General features: G+C 31.5%; 4 protein-coding genes across 6 annotated transcripts; 2 read left to right on the forward strand and 2 right to left on the reverse strand.

Moving 5' to 3' along the window:
• The first annotated feature begins 3142 nt into the window (after positions 1-3142).
• Positions 3143-5036, forward strand: LOC124529688 (inward rectifier potassium channel 2-like). The gene is made up of 2 exons (XM_047103552.1): positions 3143-3400; positions 3670-5036. The coding sequence occupies exons 1-2, from the start codon at positions 3342-3344 to the stop codon at positions 4727-4729; spliced, it is 1119 nt and encodes a 372-aa protein (XP_046959508.1). The 5' UTR covers positions 3143-3341; the 3' UTR covers positions 4730-5036.
• Positions 5037-6208: 1172 nt separating this feature from the next.
• Positions 6209-18653, reverse strand: LOC124529610 (hepatocyte growth factor-regulated tyrosine kinase substrate). 3 transcript variants are annotated; one of them, XM_047103413.1, is made up of 13 exons: positions 18495-18653; positions 18169-18253; positions 17959-18062; positions 17550-17710; positions 15411-15529; positions 15212-15332; positions 15037-15144; positions 10797-10944; positions 9949-10115; positions 9421-9554; positions 8866-8992; positions 8363-8560; positions 6209-8038 (listed from the first exon to the last, which is right to left on the reverse strand). In XM_047103413.1, exons 1-13 carry the CDS (start codon positions 18526-18528, stop codon positions 6620-6622), a joined length of 2925 nt encoding a protein of 974 aa, XP_046959369.1. In that variant the 5' UTR covers positions 18529-18653; the 3' UTR covers positions 6209-6619. The 3 variants fall into 3 exon arrangements, with proteins under 3 accessions (XP_046959369.1, XP_046959370.1, XP_046959371.1); XM_047103414.1 differs by lacking the exon at positions 18169-18253 and having other exon boundaries at positions 6210-8038; positions 18495-18639; XM_047103415.1 differs by lacking the exons at positions 17550-17710; positions 17959-18062; positions 18169-18253; positions 18495-18653 and adding an exon at positions 15757-15891 and having other exon boundaries at positions 6210-8038.
• On the reverse strand, positions 11491-13268 carry LOC124529612 (targeting protein for Xklp2 homolog). Its single transcript, XM_047103416.1, has one exon. It carries the CDS (start codon positions 13080-13082, stop codon positions 11637-11639), a length of 1446 nt encoding a protein of 481 aa, XP_046959372.1. The 5' UTR covers positions 13083-13268; the 3' UTR covers positions 11491-11636.
• On the forward strand, positions 13426-13862 carry LOC124529613 (U6 snRNA-associated Sm-like protein LSm5). The gene has a single exon (XM_047103417.1). The coding sequence runs from the start codon at positions 13532-13534 to the stop codon at positions 13817-13819; it is 288 nt and encodes a 95-aa protein (XP_046959373.1). The 5' UTR covers positions 13426-13531; the 3' UTR covers positions 13820-13862.
• Positions 18654-18699: the final 46 nt, after the last annotated feature.

Consider the following 18699-nt stretch of genomic DNA (forward strand, 5'->3'; position numbering starts at 1 on the left):
TTATTTGTTAACTAGCCACGCGCTCGGAAACAATTGACGGTGTTTCACTGTTAGCCTCCGCAGATAAGATTTAAATGTCCGTTTTAGGTACACATTTTTACAATAACTATATGAAGTACGGCGTATGTTACGATGTTAGAATCAAGTTTTGTTAACATTTTCAATTTGAAAATAAATTTCCAATATGGTTAACATAGAAAATAATGAATGAATGACCTAATATTACAAAGGAAGCGGTTTTTTAAAATCATTATTTACTTACTTAGTTTATTGGTTCTTACTTTAAATAATAATATTCTTATCCTAGTTATATACTCCTCAAAAACTACAGAAATAAATTGGCATAGCTTGACAAATACGTGGTCATATTTAAGTGTCAGATAATAATTAGCTGAACAAAGCAACTGAGCGAGTAATTTACTTTAAAAGAATATCTCATTATTTTTTGATATATCGTTTAACTTTCTAAGCTATTTGTTAGTTCAATTGTTACAAGTCCGTCAGCTTTTGTACCTAATCATTAAAAACTATTTTCGTCACTTATATTTATCACCAAATATTTTATAAAAAAATAAACTTACTTTATAATAATTGTTCTTTTGTGTAGATTTCAAATATTTAAACTGTTAAAGCGACTATGATGTAATGACGTAGGATATCAAAGAATGGTAAATAAAAAGAAACTGTAAACTTTAAGCATTTTTATTTCCGTTTCAACTTTATCTGAGTGTGAGGAATAAAATGAAATTATCTGACAAAGCGGACGGAATGGCGGCCAAGGTAGCACTTATGTTGATCCTTTGTTTGACTATCAAGACGAGAACACACATAGGAATAATATATTTCTTATAAAAATCATTTCATAAGAAATTATTACTATTAGAATACAATTACAGTAACATTTTATTCAGTAAAATTATGAACACTATAATAATAATAAGCTCTCTATAAAATTAAAAACCGTTATCAGCAACTTCATCAAAATCTGCACAGGTTTATAATTTTATAAATGAGCTTTTCTTTTATAAACAAAACTCGATAATATATTAATTAATTTATTTTATTTTCACACTCGCACATTTTTCAGGATAGTAACCCTATGTCTATCTCAGGCCTACAAAATATGTATCTCTAACATATATTAAAAATGTCTGCTAAATGCTGGATAAAAGAAAGAAAATTTAGCAAACACACTTCCGAATTTATAATATTAAAGTAGTAATGTCAACATTCTCCTTAATATCTGCAACAATTACATCCTCCAACGTGTCAGAACAAGACAGATCGCCGAGGCTCGATCAAGAGCGACGCGATTATCAAATTACGTTCCCCGTTTGCCATTGTGTTGCTCTTTCGATTGTCACGGCCGATGCTCATTCCTGCCTCCGAACGGCCTCAGGTGCATCCCGAGAGGGTCGACACTGGAAATTAAAATATATATTTGACTCTCTATTACATGGTTAAAGGATGCTACTGATAACGCTTACATATCACCTTTGAATTTTAACGTTTAAATCGCCCTTGACTCGCTAAGGATGTACTTAGGTTACACTATATTCTCTGTTCTCGGGTCAATTATGGTTGTTTCGTTTACTACTAGCAATTTGGACTTGATTAATTTAACTATCGCTACGACTGACATAATGTTTAAAATTATGTAAATGGACGTAAATTAATTTATGTTGCCCGATAGATTTTATCGATCTAAAAGACACCTTTACGTAGCATAATCTACCATATACTAATAGATATCCACAATGATATTCTAATAAACAGATATGTTATACCCATACTAAACAACAAAAAAAAGTGTGCCGCGCCGGGGACCGTTTATTTTACATTTCGTTACAAGTAAAAAGGATAGCTTGATAAAAACAATAAGTAAAAGGGATAACTAGATGTTTTAATTACGCAAAACGTATTACTGCATAGTTATGATGTATTATAAGGTATTACTGGCATAATTGTGATGAAAACGACTAAAGGCAAACGTCCCAATTAGGATCCCAATTCGTTTTCTAGTCTTCACTTTTTGCGCATTAATGACATATCTGTTTACTATAACATCAATGGATATCCATATGTACTTCGTTCTGGCAAAAAAATATATATAGGGAAACCAATGCCGATATTTTTTTCTTCATCACCGAACTCGATATTAATAGTGAATACAATTTAATTTTTTACAAACTCCGATTTATTTATTAGTGACCATGTAAGATCACCCACTTTTCTACCTACTATACTAGCGGTCTATCTTTTGAAGGGGAGTCTATCACATAGTGGAAAATTGTAAGAAAGGTTTTTAATTTTAAGATACATACCTAGGATTATCCTATATATCCCTCCTCATCAACGAGCGTTTTATGATATACTTTGCTCACGTCGATGAGGATAACGATTAAAGTACTCAATACACATCAATTTAGTTCAGCTAATCAACGCCTGACGTGTTGATGTTTTTAAGGTTTTTAAATTCGTAGGTAATAATAAAAAAGTAAGTATTCTTTATTATTTGTTCAAGTGTGCCTCTGAAGCTGATTCTCTGCATTATCGCAGTTGTGAAAATGTGAATGTGTGAAAATGAATAAAAAGAGTACATAACGTCATTACTGGCAGAAAACGCATACAGTTATCGGACATTTTGCTCCTAGAAAATTCTGTATTACCTATAATTATTTTATGTTTTAAAAAATATAATTAATGTAATCGAAATTAATTTCATATAATTAATGTGCGAAAACTCTTTTTACCAAAATTTTTGATGAACAGCCTCTTTTTAATTTTTTTTAATAATGATTTAAGTTTTGTGTAGTCTTCAATCATCAGTTCATTTAATACGTAACTTTATTTTACAAATTCAAGTTGCGAAGAGAAATACCGACCGTTGTTCTAGCCCATCCTGGCTTTAATACCTATTGCACAATTGAATTACATTTATATACGACTAATGTTTTCAGTAGATACAACAAATGGAAGTATTGACATTGTTATAAAATCCATCTTATAATAAATTAAGTCAAGTTTAATTTAATATATAATTTTTCTTTTGATGATTTAAGTTTATTACCAACCCTTATACATACAGAAAAAAGAAGTATACGTATGTATCTATGTTTTATTTAGTAAATGTTGGTATTCAAAATATAACAAAATATTATTTTATTATGAAATGTTAGATTTGCGCCGATGATTGTTATCTACTAAACAAACATTTGAGGTTGAGTAACGCAATGTAGATACGGAAGGCTAGTAATTTCTGGTATTCGTTTGAATAATGTGATCACAATAATTTAACTTTATATACGATATTACTTACTATTTCAAAAATAAGTATAAAAATGGAGTACAGATTGGATATAAACACTAATAAACATCACGCTGACTGCCGATTTAGGAGGTAAGCTATTCAATATTATTTAAGTGACATCTAATTTAAAGAAATAACTAATTACGTCTTTGTAAAACCTTGTAGGACATATTTATGTCATCTAGTTGTAAATGTAACAGAAAAGTAGCTTGGAGTTATAAGCCTTGTAACATTTCTTTATTTTTATGTTACTATACCTAATGTTAATATAGCGATACCAATATTTATTTTACACGTTGAATATATCCGGGAAACAATATAATTTTTTTTTTAATTACTGTATCGTTTTATTTTTCCAGACACATAAAACAAAGAATATCGATACGGCGCCAAAATAAACGCGTGGTATTCAAAACAGGAGAGTTAAATTTCGAAAAATCTTCATCGGAAACTGCATTTCGTATAATACCTGATATTATTTCAAAGTTTATAGATGCGAGGTGGAGATGGAGCCTTACATTTTGCGTTCTTGTTTACATTCTAATATGGTTCTTATTTGCGTCAATTTGGTGGCTTATTCTTTATTTACATGGAGATCTTAGAGAAGAAAACTTGCCCAGTGCTAACAACGGAACAATTTGGAATCCATGCGTTCGTGAAATTTATAGTTTCACGTCTATTTTTCTATTCAGTATTGAAATACACACTACAATAGGCTATGGCAAGAGAGCTATCACTTTAGAATGTCCCTCAGCTATGTTAACTATGTGCATCGAAAGTATAGCGGGACATTTTACACAATCAATAATTGTTGCGATAGTCTTTGCAAAATTAACAAGACCAAAAAATCGAGCAAAATCCCTTATATTCTCAAAAAGTGCTATTATTAATCAAAGGGATACCCGTCTGTGTTTGATATTCAGGGTAGGAAATATAAGAAAATCGAGGATAATAGCATCAAAAGTTAATGCTTATTTAATTCAATATGAAAGTAAATCAGATGACGATATCATAGTGAACAATGAACAAATTAATTTACGTGTAAAAGTTGATGCATGCGACGACATACTATTTTTAAATCCAATATCTGTTGTTCATAGAATTGACAGTGATAGTCCTTTCTATAACATGTCTGCACAGGATATGTTGAATTCAGATCTAGAGATAGTAGTCGTCTTTGAAGGCATCATCGAATCGACGGGACAGACTGTTCAAGCAATATCGAGTTACACCAGTCAAGAGATAATGTGGGGTCGACGGTTTTCACAACTGATACATTTCCAAAAGAATAAGCAAGGTTATATAAAGGATTTCTCCAAGTTTGATGAAATGAGTCGGGTAAATACACCACTTTGTAGAGCAAAAGAACTAGATGGTTACTTTGAAAATAGAAAACGTTTATCGTCTGCACTTACGTGACGGATCAGCAGCTTCACTTATATTACTTCTTCAGTAATTTAAATGATATTGGTTTAAGATGTGGATTTATAACCATTACTAATTTCCTGAGTTTCATAATGTCTTCATATATTGTTTTCAACGCGAACATTTGTATTTCAATCGTTGATAACCTTATTTTTATAGCTGTCAATTGTCTGGTGCATGATTTTATATCTTGATCTAATTTTAACAATTTCTTATTATTAATGTCTATATTTTCTTGTAAGAAACTGTTTATCGTCATCGTTTTAAACTGTTCTTTATTAAAAATTATTATAAACAATTATGAATAGCACAACTGTTTCCTGTTTTATCACTACTATGAAATAATCGTCAGACAGGTGAACGATAAATAATCACTGAAAGATAAGCACGCCGTAGCGATTGTCAAAGCAATGATACTATTGAAAGTAATACATTAAAAATGAAAAAGAGAATACCAGCTAATTATCATACCTATAATTCCAATCACTATTTAATCATTAACCTCTAATCGAATTCCCAAAAAGACACTACAATAAAAATTCATTTTTTATTTTAATGAAATACATAACTACGATATTCATTTACGGGCTGATGATGATGATGATGATGATGATATTAATTTTCACTATATACCTAATACCTAAATAATGTTTTACTGAAAAACAATAAACGATTTATTTCATACTAACTTAAAATCATACAAAAAGGGAATTTTGAAAAAGTCTACATTATTGATGGGTAAATGGCACAAACTCAAAATTACTATATTTATAATAATTATTCCTCCTTCCCCCGATTTTGTATAACTCCGTGACAATTGACAGCTATAAATGTTATTTGCGTGAATTTGGAGACACGAATTTCAGCAAATTCAAGTAAAATATGCTAATTCAAATGTTTAATTTAACTTATACTTTCTTTTTCAAATGATAGTAGATCCACAATAATTCAAATGTTTACTAAGAAGTCGGAGACTTCATCAATATCAGTAGCTGTTTAGTTCACAGTAATTATGTTTGTTAAAATTTGGAAAGTAAAACACAATTCTAAGAGTAAAATTTAAGTTTACTCATAACTATAAAATAACTGATTCGAAGCGTAAGGTTTATATATTATTTGACAACATAATATTAAATCAAACACCTATTTAATAAAATTATTTGAAGATAGTGGTAGAAAAACAAGTATATAAATTTTTGTTTTTTTTTTTTATTGACCTATTTGAAATATCAATAATAAACATTTTTGAAATATGTATTATTCAATATCTTTCATAGCATGCAAGTATAAGTTAATTTTGTGTAAGTTCTAATATGTTTAAAAAAAACTAGTAAACCAGATTTGAACAGTTTAATAATATAAAAATTAAGGTATGTTTAAAACTAAACAAGAATAAAACATTTTGAAACGTCTGAGAACTTTATTGGTATTTATGTATAATAAATCATAACTTATATATAAATATTACAAAACAATTATTTGCAAAAAAAAATATAAAATAATAATTTGAATTTCTATATATCTTGTATTATTATCTAAATAAAACTACATACGAGAGATATTTTACACATTAGCACATTTACATAGATTACAAGGCCATTTCGCTAAAATCTAAATTGACTACTGCCTGTGAATCATTATCGTGATTAATGTAAGGCTGTGATGTACGTGACAGGGATTTGGGCAACCATCTAGTATTAACAATAGTTCCAACATCAAAAATATTTAAAAGCTGAATGAGTACATGCTTACAATTACTTTAAGAATTTAACATCTTATCACATTCCTAGGTGAGTCAAACTTGTCGAAAATTCCCATTAAAATTATAAATAAACAGTCTAATCATAGTAATATAGATCTCTTCATCACACAAATATTTTAAATTCAATCAAAACTTATAAGTTCTGCAGTATTGTTATTGTGTTCAGACTTAACGGGAGTCTGAATTTGTTGCACTTGTTGATTTGGCACTTGCTGTTGGTTTGGTGGGCCATTTCCAAAGCTCTGCTGAACTTTCATGGGTTGCCCTTGCATGTTCTGGGGTATTCCACCTTGCTGTTGCTGTTGTCCCTGACTTGTCATCTGTTGTGGCACTTGGCCTTGCATTTGTGGATGTTGGGGTGGCATAGCACCAGGCATCATATTATGATGAGGCATCTGTTGGCCGGGACCCATCTGCTGTCCTTGCTGATTAGGTGCCATGGAATTAGGAGGCATTTGCTGGTTTTGGTTCATCATATTTTGGTTCGGCTGTTGACCTTGGTGCTGAATGTTTTGACCTTGATGTTGCATTGGCTGACCTTGCATCATCACATGTTGACCCTGAGATTGCGTGGGGTGGCCTTGCATGGACATTGTTTGTCCTTGCGTTGATTGTGACTGTGGAATTTGTTGTCCTTGACTCTGAGACATTTGAGGTCCTTGAGTTAACTGTTGATTGTGACCAGGTAATGACTGATTCTGAATGATAGGTTGACCTTGCATATTGATTGGTTGCCCAGGTAAAGGCATTTGAGACATGTGTGGCATATTTGGGTGTTGTGCCTGTGTTTGTTGGTTACTTTGAGGATTTTGGACACTCATGGGGTATCCTGAGACAGGTATTTGTGGGTTGTTACTTGGTTGATTGTTTTGCATTAATGGCATTCTCATGTTTGGTAGCTGCATTGCAAACATTGGATTGTTAGGATTGTTCTGTTGGTTCATATTTGGTTGTCCAATTGTGATTGGGGGCATTTGCTGAGGTTGATTTGGTACATTTTGTTTTTGTAATTGCTGAGGAGCCTGAGGATTTTGTTGAGGAATATTCTGACCTTGTAAGCCATTAGGTACGTTCGGTGGAATGATTTGATGAACGCCAGGCTGATTCGGTAATCGCATTTGTTGCATCTGCTGCAACATCATTTGCTGCTGTATTGGCAGCTGTTGGCTCATTGGTCGCATATTTGGCTGGTTCATTGGAGCTTGGACGCTAGTTGGTTGTTGATTTAATGCTACGCCAGTAGTAGACATGGCATAAGTATTAGTCATTTGTGGCATTGATTGAGACATAGTTCCCATTTGATTTACGTTCATTGGGATATTAGCTTGAGATATTTGGGTTTGGCCAGGCATAGAACCATCAGTTGTGGGTTGTGGCATCATCTGTGGATGGAATTGAGGGTTGGCATATAAGGGCTGATTGGGATATCCGGATTGGTACTGATGCATTGAAACTCCGGGCATGTAGAAGCCACTGTTTGCGGACATCATATACTGGTGTTTCTGTTGTTCTTGTCTCATTTGCATTTCTCTTTCTTGTTCCTATGAATTAATAGAAAATATTGTTAAAGTCAATTGATTATTTATTTCAAACAGTCATCACACTAAAATAATAACACACAGCCAATTGATTGAAAAAAAAATTAATAGGGAAAAACACAATCGCTAATAAGACTATTATATTAATATTACATTGTCAAATAAAATAATTACATATTTACACTTTTACAAATAAGATCTACTATTACTAAAAAAAAAAAATTTCTTAGCACTGATTGAATTCTACTTGAAAATATATTCATTACAAAAAAATGAAGAAACAATATTAATTTAATTTTTTGAATGTCTAAAGAGACAGATACATACTTGTACTCTTTGCAAAGCGAGCTGCCTTTGGTACTGCAGGTACTCATGTTTTTTCTTCCTCATAGCTTGCAATTTAACTGCCATTTGCATTTGTCTTTGTCTCTCTGCGGCCTCGGCCGCTTGAGCAAGACGAGCGGCGTGTTCAGCGCGCAACGTGTCTAAAGCTGCACGGCTGTCGCGTACTTGGGTTATTTTATCCTTTAAATAATAAATACATTATTACAAAATAATATTTAAAATTAAAAATTATATATACATTTATGGACAATTTAATTAATTTAAAAATGACACAACCAGGTATCATTAGCGAAAAGCTTTTTTTTTCAATACTTTTTTGACTAGGAAGTAAATGACTTCAAACTTCATGTCAGATATTAAGAGATATCTTCTCTTATATAATTAACTGCTGTGCTTATAGATCTACTAATCCATCGGAGATTGTATGTATTAATTGCGCCCCTACATATCTAGGGTCTTCTGATCGTAATGAAGCAACCCCTTACCTGTAAGCTCTCTAGATAGACTCGTTTGTCATCTTGTTGTTGAATGTAACGTAATAATTTCGAATGCATCGCAGTAATGTTCATGAATAGAGTCTGTACTGATGTATCATTTGCAATTGATCGACCACTGAAACAATTTAACATAAAAGTAAAGTAAAGTAACAGCCTGTAAATTTCCTACTGCTGGGCTAATGGCCTCCTCTCTCATCAAGGAGACGGTTTGGAACATATTCCACCACGCTGTTCCAATGCGGGTTGGTGGAATGCCCATGTGGCAGAATTTCAATAAAATTAGACACATGCAGGTGTCCATACGATGTTTTCCTTCACCGCTGAGAACGAGATGAATTATAAACACAAATTAAGTACATATATATAGTGGTGCTTTCCTGGGTTTGAATCCGAAATCATCGGTTAAGATGCACATGTTCTAACCACTACCATTTCGGCTCAATTTAACATACATATATAAATATTCCAGTTAATTTTAATACTTATACTTTGCAACTGAATAATAATAATTGAATGATAATTTCAGCAATAAATATTACATACCGTGAGGAATTACTTTTCATTCTGTTAACAAAAATCTCAACTTGAGATTTGAGTGTTTCAACAAAATCATCAATTTCTTTATCTTGAGCTTCATCTTCTTGATCCTTAGTAGTTGAGGGCTTACTAAAATCTTGCTGAAATGACAAATATTCGAAATGTTTTTAATCAGAAACAATATCTTATTAATACTCAATAATAATTGAAAGAAAATAGTACTAATAAATATAAAAAAAATTTAAACAATTCTCGTATTCAGTAACTCCTACTAAAACAATTATTATTAGTACATACCATAAAGCACAGCTACATAACACAAAATTAAACCTCTTTCAATATCCGTAAGTAATTGTTTAAGATAATTTACATACTTAATAGATTATGGGCTCTTATTTACATTATTACGGAAAAATAATTGCAAAATAACTTCTATAGGAATATAAAAATATATTTGATAATATAAAGCAGTATTGTTTAAGCTGTGTACAATTTAAAAAAAAAAAAATTGCGATTTGACGTAAAAAAAGTCACCTCGGATGTTTCATTCGAAACGTGAGATGCAGGAGCCGTCGGCGCGGCGGCAGCGTCGCGCGACAGTCGCTGTTCCCAGTAGTTCCTGTCTAAGTAGCGAGACAGCTCGGAGTTGGAAGTTGTCGTGTGCTCCGGAGAGGCACTCACCGACGACGGCGTAGGCGATACTGGAAATTATTAAAAAAATGCTGTTAATTCTCCCAGAGTCGAGATGGCCCAGTGGTTAGAACGCGTGCATCTTAACCGATGATTGCGGGTTCAAACCCAGGCAAGCACCGCTGATTCATGTGCTTAATTTGTCTTTATAATTCATCTCGAGCTCAGCGGTGAAGGAAAACATCGTGAGGAAACCTGCATGTGACAAATTTCATAGAAATTCTGCCACATGTGTATTCCACCAACCCGCATTGGAACAGCGTGGTGGAATATGTTCCAAACCTTCTCCTCTAAGGGAGAGGAGGCCTTTAGCCCAGCAGTGGGAATTTACAGGCTGTTGTTGTTGTTGTTGTTAATTCTCCCTGTCTTATACTAATATATCATAGCATTGTATAGGTTCAAATGATAATAATAAAACCATCTAATTTCGAGTATTAGTTCCATACTTAACCTCTAAACACAAACAAACAATTATACCTCATTATAATACAAGTATGGAAAAATTGTAAATATATGAATAAATAATAATTAATCTTTCTTATACTTTCATTATTAAACAAATAGCACAAATAACTAACAATAATACAATGCACACATACTATCAAAAATGTTCTTATTGATCATGCAATATTTTTAATTATCATCATATGAGGTTGTTATATTTTTATCAATAATTTATTAAGCAATATTACTTGTGGGATGCAAAGTTGGCTCGGGTGCAATGAAAGTTCTAGATCTTCGTTCTTTCTCTTTTTGTTCAGCTTCAGATTGGCTAAGGGCAAGGGCCAACTGGAGCTCCTCCTCCTCTTGAAGTTCCTCAGCTGACTTTCCAGGGCGTTTCTAAAACAAGTTACTGACAGTTAGTAACTAAGTAATTTTATTAAAATTATTTATTGCACTAATTTACATTTATACATTTAATGATAATAAATAATGAATATTGGACAACATCAAAATTTAAATAACAAGACATTACACCAAAAAAAATTTAGTAATATTTTGCTTTACACAAGTGCTAACTTACCCATAAGTGAATGCTATGAATGAATCAATCTATAGGTTAAGGTAATGAAATAAATCATTTATCATACCATTGTTATGCCAGATTAAAATGAATAAAAATAGACAACACTTTTTTATCCATATAAACCTTTATTAATTGGTAAAGCTATAACAGAAATACCATAACAGTGCATTACCATAACCAGACAAAAATAAATTCCTCTTGCCATTAAAATATACAAACTGTAAAGCAAATTTTAAGAGTAAAAAATATTTTTTACTAGATATAAATCTATACTAATCAAAGAGTTATTAATCAATTTACTATATGACCTTACTAACACTTTTATATTGTTAATTATATTTAAAATAAAAATGCACACATTGTATTATATAAATTTATTTAAAAATTATAAATGTATTTTAAGCAATGGCAGTACATTTAAATAGTAGTACATTATCAAAACTTAAGAACTAAAATGTCTGAATAATATGTCATAGTCATGATTTACTACTATCCAAGTAAGGAATTAATTTTGCTTCAGCCTCCTAACAAATTTGGGTGTTTCAGGAACTGTTATTGGTGCAATTGACTTTTCTGGAACAAAAGGGTTTAATGAAGGTACTGGTTTCGCATGATGAACCAGTTTAGCTCTCAATTCTGATACTGCTCGTTCTTCTGCCTCTAGCTGCTCTTTTTCTCTCTGCTGTTTTAATCTTTCATTTTCTTCTTCTTTTTCCTTTAACTGTTTGTCAAACATTTCTCTTTCTGCAGCTCGTTTTTCTGTAGTCAGTGCAAATGGAACAGCCTTAACCAAATGTACTGGTTGAAGAATTGGTTTGAACGGCTCTTTATAGAGAACTGTGGCTGGTTTCGCTTCAAATTTGACATGATTTTCTTTATTCTCTGAGGATGCATTAGAAACACTGCATCCAGAAGTAGCACATTGCATCCGTTTCTTTACAGCTACAGGTAAAGGCTGTGCCTTGAATTGAGAGGCAAGTCTACGTTCCTCTTCCAGCTGTTTCTTAATTCTTTCTTCACGCTTTTTTCTCAATTCTTCATCCCTTTTTTCAAAAGAAAATGGTTCTGGTTTAACAGGACCATGACGCTGCATTGTTTTTTCACATTTATCCATTTTCTTAGCATTGGCTGGTGGGTCATTATGCTTAGTTTCACATTTAAGATGGTCTGCAGAATTGGCTCGCTTGTAACGAAACTTTGGGCTAATTGGTTTAGTCACATGTGGAACTGGCTTTATTGGTATTTGAGGTTTTTCGAATATATGCTTTGGAGCTGGGCGAGCTTTAAAATTATGAGTTAGTCCAGGAGATTGAGCCATTTTTTTCTGCATTTCAGTCAATTTGAAAGGTTCAGGAACAGTAATAGGCTTCCTGTGAACTTCAGGCAAATGTATGGGTCCTTCAATAACAGACTTAGGAATTGGATTAGCTTTAATTTTGAATTTTCTAATTTCTTCTAATTCCATTTCTTCTTTCTCTTTTTGAGAAAGTATATGTTGCGGTCTTGAGCGTGCTTTACATCTTAACATAGGGGACTGGGGAACAGTTAAACTGGAGGGACCTCCGTAACCTTTAGGACGAAATGACTTCGGCCGCGACGATCGGAATCTATCGGGAGTATCTCTCTGGTAATGGTATATAGCTTCAGCCATGGATACAAATTTAGTCTTTGATAACTCTTGGGGCTGTCCTGTTGGTCGTCGATGTCGATGATACACATCTTCTTTTGTGTCCGTGAACTCCAATTTTATCAAGTCTTCTCGGAGTGATGCTATGTCATTCATGGATAAAGATTTTCTCATTCCACCGTAATCATTTTCAAAACAATCTAAGTTGTTATGATCACCAAAGTCTTCCTCAATGGGCGTTACAGGTTCATCCTTTATATGTAATTTACCGTTTGGAGTGAAATACATTTCACCTCTAAAATTAGTCACGTAACTTTTAGCCATTTTTGATGTTAAATGATAAAGTATAATAAAAACTACAATGTTGTTTTCCGCGTAGATCCTGCGCCGTTATTTTAAACGAATTTCAAATCGAAACTGTTGTCAATTGTCACTTTGTTTTGTAGTACAAAGCTATGTTGCCATAATAATAAAAATTAAAAAATATTGACACGTTTTTTAATTCCGATAAATATTTGTTTAATATCTTTATTAAACTTTATTAAATACGGTTTAAATAAATATATAGCAATAAGCAAGTATAAATTTTATTTGTTAAATATATTTCGCTTATTCCGTAACTATTAATACAAATTTTCTAAACGAAACTACGGTTAATGTCAACGTCAAAACAATATTTCTTAATGTCAAAGACACTAAGAACAGTTGAACAGTGCGCTGAATAATTATTGTATTTATTTAAATATTAAAGCATTTACAAGGTTTTTAAAATAATGGCACAAGCATTACCAAATCCTAACACTTTGTTACCATTGGAACTTGTCGACAAATGTATAGGATCTCGAATTCATATCATAATGAAAAATGATAAAGAAATGGTGGGAACATTGCAAGGTTTTGACGACTTTGTAAATATGTTATTAGATGATGTGACCGAATATGAGTCAACACCAGAAGGACGAAAAATCACGAAATTAGATCAGATATTGCTCAATGGTAACAATATTGCGATGTTGGTGCCCGGCGGCGAGATGCCAGGAGAATCGTATGATGGACAGTAATAAATAACATCGTTGTAGATTAATAAACTTATTAATAAGCATTTACTTTTGTTTTATTTATTCATTATAAATTATTGTTGGTGAAGAAAGTGATAAAAAATAACCTCACTTTGCAATTTCTACTGTTTTGGTAAGACTGATATTCCATATATTATGTATATTGTGCATAAGAAAATTATAAGCAGTTCCTGTCTCGTTTACGTAAAACAGTAGTTATTAGTTGTTTTCAAAAACTTTCAAACATATATCATAATAAATTTTAGTTAAAACTCATGCAGTAGTTTTTCTTACTCAAAATATAATAAAAGGCAACTTGTAGACTCACTAGTCTGACCGAACATTGGTACAACTAATGAAAAAAGAAAATGAAAATTGCAATTACAACAAAACAAATTACATGGGTATACTACTTAATTAAAAAAAAAGTGATTTTATGTAGGTATGAACATTGTCTATGAAGGATATGAATAATATATGTTGGTTTGAGTGGTAATTGAATATAAATCCCAAATTTATAGTCGTTGATTGATAGACATCATGCTATTATGAACTTATCTGTGGGCTGTATGCACAAGAATGCAGTATTCAAAATAAACCACCCAAAATTCAGACATTTTGTAAAAAAATATTGACAAATTATATATAAGGCTATACTTACTCTCTCTATCTATTTGTTAAAACCCTAACAAAAGTTTCAGTGGTTAAGAAGACAATAGTGAAAATACAGATTTAAGCAGAGAACAACTTGTTTTTTACTATTTATCTTATTATTATTATTATTAAATATAGTTTTACTGTGTGTATTTTATGCTTCGTGTGTTAAAAGTGAGTAATTAATGGATTTAATTACTAGTTGTCACCTTGGAGTAATAGGGTAAAATCCTTTATTAAAAGTATAACATGTCGCCTTAACACACAACTGGTGACTGGATGGTTAATTACTGCTTAGAGAAATAGAAATGTGAATCAATGAGGAAATTTTTTGCTTGCACAAATATGCCATCATTCTGTTTTATATTTTTTTATATATATGTAATTAAAACCTTAATGTAAATAATTCTTTTGTAAGTAAGTACATTTCATGTCATTTAAATCCATGAAAGATGAGTAGTTAGAATTGCGTAATATACTAACAATTTTTATTTTGTTACAATAACAAATACCAAAATTTCATTTTAATACGAGGAATTGGATAAGTAATATATGAATATATATACCTGTGCCGGAGCTGGGCCATAGTCATTAGCCGTATCGACGATTTCTAATTTTGCAGTTGAAGATGGTGGGCGGCTTACTTTATCAAAACAGGCATCACACACTCGCACCTAGGAAATTGTAAAATTATGTTTACACAATTCTGGATAAAATACCCACTTTATTAACATATCTTACCTCTTTTTCAATACCAAATTTAGGTAATGTTGATGTTTTGGAACTGCATTGTTGACAGAATACTTGACCACATGCACGGCAGTGGTGGCGGCGTACCATCAGCGTGAATGCTGTGCGGCATCTAATAATTATTAATTTAAAGATGTTAAATATTGAATTACGAAGGAAATAATTATAAAAATAATAAAACAAATCAAACCTGTGACACACTTCTCCATCGGCCCACTCGGGTGCAGTATCGGCAGAAAACATTGCGTCTGATTCTTTGAGCGGTGGGAATTTGTGTCCGCCTTCAGCTTTTAGAATATTAACTGTATCCTGTTAACAATAGTGTCGGCTGTACGAAATATTTTTCAAGTATAAGATCATAATATATTTAATATTTGAGGATAAAAATGAATTTTCATCCAAACTTCTAATGAAAATGCAAAAGGTGTTTTATTTTGTCTGAGACTGAGATATGACTCATTTGGTGACTGATAATGTGATAATGGAGGTGTAAACGTCATATACTCTTATTACACTACAAACAGCAGTTCAATAACCTTTTATTACGATTTTTTATTATATTTTATTCCGTTTTAAAAACAATTTAAATACATAATCATACACAGTTGCACAATGTTTACACGAAGCGCCTATTATTATTATTAGCCCATTGACTTTACTGTGGACGTCTTAACAACGCACAGCCGATGATTAATAATAACAGAATCAATAATTAAGTATCAATCATATGTTATATGACAGTTACATACAACTACACACAACTTCGTAAATAAAATACGACACAATAGCAGTCTTAGGTATACGGGCCTGTGGCAATGTGCGCTTAATTAGATAAAGGAAAGATCGATAATAATATACAATTACAACACATGTAAACTGTGTAGGACGACATAAACCTTAAACATTAAAAGGAATATTATACCATAAGAAGAAAAAAAGGGTTGTAAAATTTACACGATGTATTATTTATACTCAGTATAGACTATATATAGTCGCCCTCGCCCTTACAATGTAATTAAAACATGAGTAACTTGTTTATTTATGTTGAAAATGTACAACAAGTACATAACTCGAACCTACAATGAAAGAAAAGCAGGAAAATGTAGTATCGGCAAGACTTCTTGAAGATTTTTTCCCGAGACCAACAGAAATCCGTCTTTTGTTTTTTTAAGTTCCGTCTTGGTATAAAAATCTAGGCTTAGAACTTGCCGCCCTACGCCCAAGATTAATCGGCCTTCTGGCAAAGCGGCCACTCTTACATCACTAATCAGTATCAACCATCGCTGGTTAAATTATATTATCCGCCTAAAGGTGAGTATAGACTAAACTATTGTAAAGTTTTCTGAATGTGAGACGCTACGCGCGATCTAATACTAACGGTAACTACATTTTCGTTCGGTATCTATGACGTGATTGACAATAATTATGTTCAATGGAGGTCAATTTAAGGTGTGTGCACACTCCTCCTTTAAACTGGTGAAATAAAAGCGTATATAACGGCCTATACTAAACAAAAGTTTAATAATATTCATGTTTTATTTTATTGAACAATATGAAAAAAAAAAATAAGACTAAAAGTTTTTTATTTATGCTCGATTTTGTGGCATTAAAAAAACGCGGATATCCAGTCTACGAAATAGGGAGGTCTAATACATACCTTTAGTATAGTACCTTTGTTAATTTTTAATGATTTATGATTTTACTAATATAATATTTAGATTATAAAGTATTGTCATATACATATAATAAAAAAACATAAATGTAAATAATCACTTGCTGATAAATGGGATATTATTTTGCAAATAATAGGTAATTGTTTCATCAAACACTTGTGAAGACTTTTACAGCTACCATTTAATTTCACTTTAAGTTTTCATGTAACATTGGGAATATTTTTCTCATGATATTTCTTTGTTTTAGAAAATGCTGTGATATCTGAATTGCTTGCCATCTGAATTGCCACTTTATTTTGTCCTCAGTTTTATTTTCTGTGCATTACTATCTACCTTCGTTTTTGACATTTTGGACAACCAATTTATATGTTAATTAAATATAATGTAAATGTGAAATATTCTTTGAAATAATCTCTTTTCGTTTAGTTTGTATAAACATAACATATTAATTTCAGTCTATTCTGTAATTGAATCAAAAAGAATATAATTCAATTTTGCTACTTTAAAGCTTGGTTCCAATACATATGGTAAAAAAAAAATTCTGGGCAAAGGAAGATTAATAACTTAATAATAAATAACTTTGCTTTTTTTTTGTCTATTCTCATCAGAATAGATGTGTCACACCTTTGAAATACAAATAAAAATTCTCAACAAACCTGAACAGCTCTGTATTTGGGATTATTTCTGAAGGCAAACGCCCAAGCCTGAATCAATTCCAGAATCTTGGTTTTCAAGTTTTCGTGCTGAGTGGTTTTCACCAAATCACGGAGCATTTCACAGAAAGCCTTTGATGCCACCTCATCATGAACTCCTGAACCTATGACAAATAAAATCAATCAGTTTGTTAGTTTGTTTTCTTTATTGTAATGTAGAAATTATATATAGCAGTGTATATGTAGCAGTTGCAAAACTATATTTTTCAATTGACTTATTTATACTCTATTGAAACATTTAGAGCAATGACCTAATTTACTTAAATTAAATAAATACCATTCACTGGTTTTATCACTATTCACTTGTTTAGTCAAATCAATTCATAATTAAGGGATCTCAAAATTAACTTACCACAATTTTTTACTATACTTTCCAGCACCAAGAGAGCAAACATAGCCTGGTGGGGATTTTGTGAGTATAGTTTCTTCTTCACAGCAACAACTGCATATTTTGGTCTAGAAATATAATAATTGAATAATAAACAAGAAAAGAATGATGAAATTGAAATATTTAATTCTGTTGGTTAAATGACAATAGAAGAGATATTAAAATGTTACTCACGAACAATCATTTTGTCTAATTAAATCACAAATTTGTAAGATAGAGGGCCAATCGGGATCTAGGCGTAGATTACTTGTCGCTTTATCTAGAACAAATTAGAAAATTTTTCAACATATCTGCAACGATTGTAAATATTTATAAATAAATAAGGATGTTTATTTATTTTTTTCGAAACAAAAGTACCTCTACCTGAAATCAGTCTTTAACTAAAAAGAAAGTGATGCAAATTAGATAAAATAATCATTGACTAATGTTATGAGTAAGATAACGTAAGAAATATTGCAACTATTAATAGAAACTTATAAGCAGAATGTCAATATACAAACCAAGTAATTTATCAAAATTATTAGCACGAAACATTTTTAATACTATTAACGTAGACAGCAAACAAACTTTTGTTTTAGATAATCAACTATGATGATTCTTCAATGGACAGAAAAATGACAGCTCACTTTGTCAATTTTCTTATTTTTTTTGTTTCTTGGATATTGGTCAAATTGTACGTCATTGCTAGTATTCACAGAGCCAGAA

This window comes from Vanessa cardui, chromosome 5, assembly GCF_905220365.1.
Source record: "Vanessa cardui chromosome 5, ilVanCard2.1, whole genome shotgun sequence".
Classification (NCBI taxonomy): Eukaryota; Metazoa; Arthropoda; class Insecta; order Lepidoptera; family Nymphalidae; genus Vanessa; species Vanessa cardui.

Excerpts from the sequence above, each read along its gene's own strand:
- LOC124529688 (XM_047103552.1), top strand. The coding sequence starts at position 3,342 with ATGGAGTACAGATTGGATATAAACACTAATAAACATCACGCTGACTGC. Across the intron at positions 3,401-3,669 it reads GCTGACTGCCGATTTAGGAG|ACACATAAAACAAAGAATAT; the intron begins GTAAGCTATTCA and ends TTATTTTTCCAG.
- LOC124529613 (XM_047103417.1), top strand. The coding sequence starts at position 13,532 with ATGGCACAAGCATTACCAAATCCTAACACTTTGTTACCATTGGAACTT.
- LOC124529612 (XM_047103416.1), bottom strand. The coding sequence starts at position 13,082 with ATGGCTAAAAGTTACGTGACTAATTTTAGAGGTGAAATGTATTTCACT.
- LOC124529610 (XM_047103413.1), bottom strand. The coding sequence starts at position 18,528 with ATGTTTCGTGCTAATAATTTTGATAAATTACTTG. Across the intron at positions 9,555-9,948 it reads TTTCGAATGAAACATCCGAG|CAAGATTTTAGTAAGCCCTC; the intron begins GTGACTTTTTTT and ends TTGTCATTTCAG. Across the intron at positions 8,561-8,865 it reads TCTATCTAGAGAGCTTACAG|GATAAAATAACCCAAGTACG; the intron begins GTAAGGGGTTGC and ends TATTATTTAAAG.